Below are 2556 nucleotides of genomic sequence, written 5' to 3'. Positions count from 1 at the left end.
TTTATTCTCTCACAGTTCTGAAGGCAGAAATCTAAAATTAAGGTGTCCCTAGGCCATGCTCTCTCTGAAGGCTCTAGGGGAGGATCTTCCCTTGCTTTTTCCAGCTTATGGTGGTGGCCTGCAATCAGTTTTCCTTGGTTTGTAGACTCATCACTCCAATCGATGTCTCCATCTTCACATGGCCTTCTCCTTGTGTCTGTGTCTCTTCTCCTCTTTTATAAGGACACCAGTTATATTAGATTAAGGGCCCATCTACTCCAGTATGACTTCATTTTCACTTAACTATTTACATTTTGAATAACCCTATTTCCAAATAAGGTTCTGGGAAAGTCATAAATTTGGGGGAACTATTCAACCCCATACACATTATCTCAGGAGTTTTACACATCTCTCTGGACCTCTTAGGCCAGGTTGTCCCAGTGGGTCATTCCTGGCTGTGTTTAGAGTTCCCAAAGAGTAAAGTTGTCCCCAAAAGTTTTGAAATAAGATGTAAACTGATTGCTTAATATAGGACCAGGAGATGCAGGTACCAGGTTTGCATTAGGGGTACCTGAAAATAATCTCTAATAATTTTCTTTACCTCTTCATATCAGTGTTTTATGACGAGAAAATTTAGAGGGGTTTATAACTTTTAAAATATGAAGTATTTTGGTTACAAAATTTATTTGCTCAATTGCTTGGAAAGGAGTAAACATCCTGTCATCCCTGGAACCAGGTAAGAGAGAGCAGATTACACATTATACAAATATTTGGTTTTAGGACAGGGAAAATTTTGTCCATTTGTGAAACTAAACCTGAAATAGTTTGCTCTCAAATACACGAATATCCTCTGTGAAATATTACTGAATGAGTATATTGTGAGTCCACGATAATTAAAAGATTCTTTCCCTGGATTTTGCCTTTGTCACTGAGTTTCTTGGCTATTTATTTTACATCAGATTTATAAGGTCCAGGAATTTTATTTAATGCAAAGAATGATCTCTGCTTCCATTTAAGTGAAACAAATTTGAATGATAATATGAATACACTATCAGAAGTGTATATAGTTATTAGCAAAATTTCTCACTTCTCCTGCACCTGCTCTTCCCCAACTCGTTCTTCGTAGAAGAAACCACTGCTAATATTTTGATGTTTTTCCTCTAAGACCTTTAATATGAATATAGAAACTTATATATTTCTGTGTATGAGTGAATGTAGTTTAAACACATGTTGAATTATGTCATATATATTTTGGGACAACTTGCTATTTTTTTTAACTAAGTAGTATATCATGGACAATGCTCCATGTCCATATATAGTATTCCATTGTGCATATATAAATATTTAGTCCATATTCCTCTTGATGGTTATTTAGGTTCTCTCCAATTTTGGAAATCATCATTTTAACAGGGAGTTCTCAGCTGACAATATCGTTTCATTAGCAGTAGCTTTGGTGCAGATTCTCTTTAAAGGAACTTGGAAAAATAAGGTTGGAATGCAGCAATGACGGACTGAATTAAAGGAACATTTAAAACTTTTAACAGTTTCTCTTTTTTTTTTTTTAAGAGTCTGTTAAGAATTGTTTTATTAATACATACACACAAACTGTAAAGCACTAAGAAACTTAAACATCTAAGTCGTAACAAACAGGTGGCAATTCAACATCCAGAGTTGACAGAATGTTTGAGGGAGACTGCAATGGATTGGACTCCCACGGTGGAGGGGGCATCTTCAGAGGTGAAGGGGGGCCCACGTGTAACAGCTTTTCAAATTCCCTGTCCTCATCGAGGAGTAAGAGGGGCACTCCACTCAAGGGGAGCTGTGCAATCTGGTGCTCTTCAGGCAGGTCGAAACTCTCAAAATCTAGAGGATTGAAGGGAAAAAATTTTTCTATTTCTGGATAGGTGTCATCCGAGGCAGGAAGCGAGCTTTTTGCTTTAATAGTCTTCTCTGTCACCTTTTTGGCAGAGAAAGTTGTCTGTTTCTGTTTGAGAGGTCCATTTGTCTTTACTGACTTTTCTGTAGCTCTGTTGACAGTTCCCAAAGCCTTTCTGGCAGCTTTAGGTAAGGCTGGTGGAGCACCAAACATTTTGCCAACACGTGGAGTTGAATCCTGAGATCTCCCATCTAAAGCTTTGACTGGAGGCCCAGACCCCAGCTTCAGCCGGTCCTTAGGAGCCACACGGGTGCCTGGTTCTCCATTTTCCTTATCAACAAAGATCATAGTAGCCATTCTGGATTAACGTCGTTAGGATCAACAGCCAAAATCATCCACTATTCAGCCTCCAGTGGTTGCGCCACACTCAACAGTTTCTCTTTTTTGTCAGTTTTATCAACACTAACTTAAGAAACTATTAAAGAGGAAAAGCAAAGTGGACTCTATTTTCCAGTCTGGCATGTAAGGAGCTTGAAAGTTGTCACTGTACCTAACCACAAGTAAAAAGTTGAACAGACAACTCTCCTTAGATACATCAGAGAAGTGGGGTCACAGGGCAAACTGTTGCCCCCAAAATTAGAGATACCAGGAACAAGGCAAGGATTCCTGCTTTCACCACTGCTATTCAACATAATACTAGA

General features: G+C 38.6%; 1 protein-coding gene across 1 annotated transcript; it reads right to left on the bottom strand.

Moving 5' to 3' along the window:
- Positions 1 to 1547: 1547 nt before the first annotated feature.
- On the bottom strand, positions 1548 to 2265 carry LOC117011838 (securin). The gene has a single exon (XM_033087557.1). The coding sequence runs from the start codon at positions 2210 to 2212 to the stop codon at positions 1604 to 1606; it is 609 nt and encodes a 202-aa protein (XP_032943448.1). The 5' UTR covers positions 2213 to 2265; the 3' UTR covers positions 1548 to 1603.
- Positions 2266 to 2556: the final 291 nt, after the last annotated feature.

The sequence above is a fragment of the Rhinolophus ferrumequinum genome, chromosome 19, assembly GCF_004115265.2.
Source record: "Rhinolophus ferrumequinum isolate MPI-CBG mRhiFer1 chromosome 19, mRhiFer1_v1.p, whole genome shotgun sequence".
NCBI lineage: Eukaryota > Metazoa > Chordata > Mammalia > Chiroptera > Rhinolophidae > Rhinolophus > Rhinolophus ferrumequinum.
The sequence above is the reverse complement of the archived record's forward strand: the minus strand, read 5'-3'. Positions and strand labels throughout refer to the sequence as shown.

Excerpts from the sequence above, each read along its gene's own strand:
- LOC117011838 (XM_033087557.1), bottom strand. The coding sequence starts at position 2,212 with ATGGCTACTATGATCTTTGTTGATAAGGAAAATGGAGAACCAGGCACC.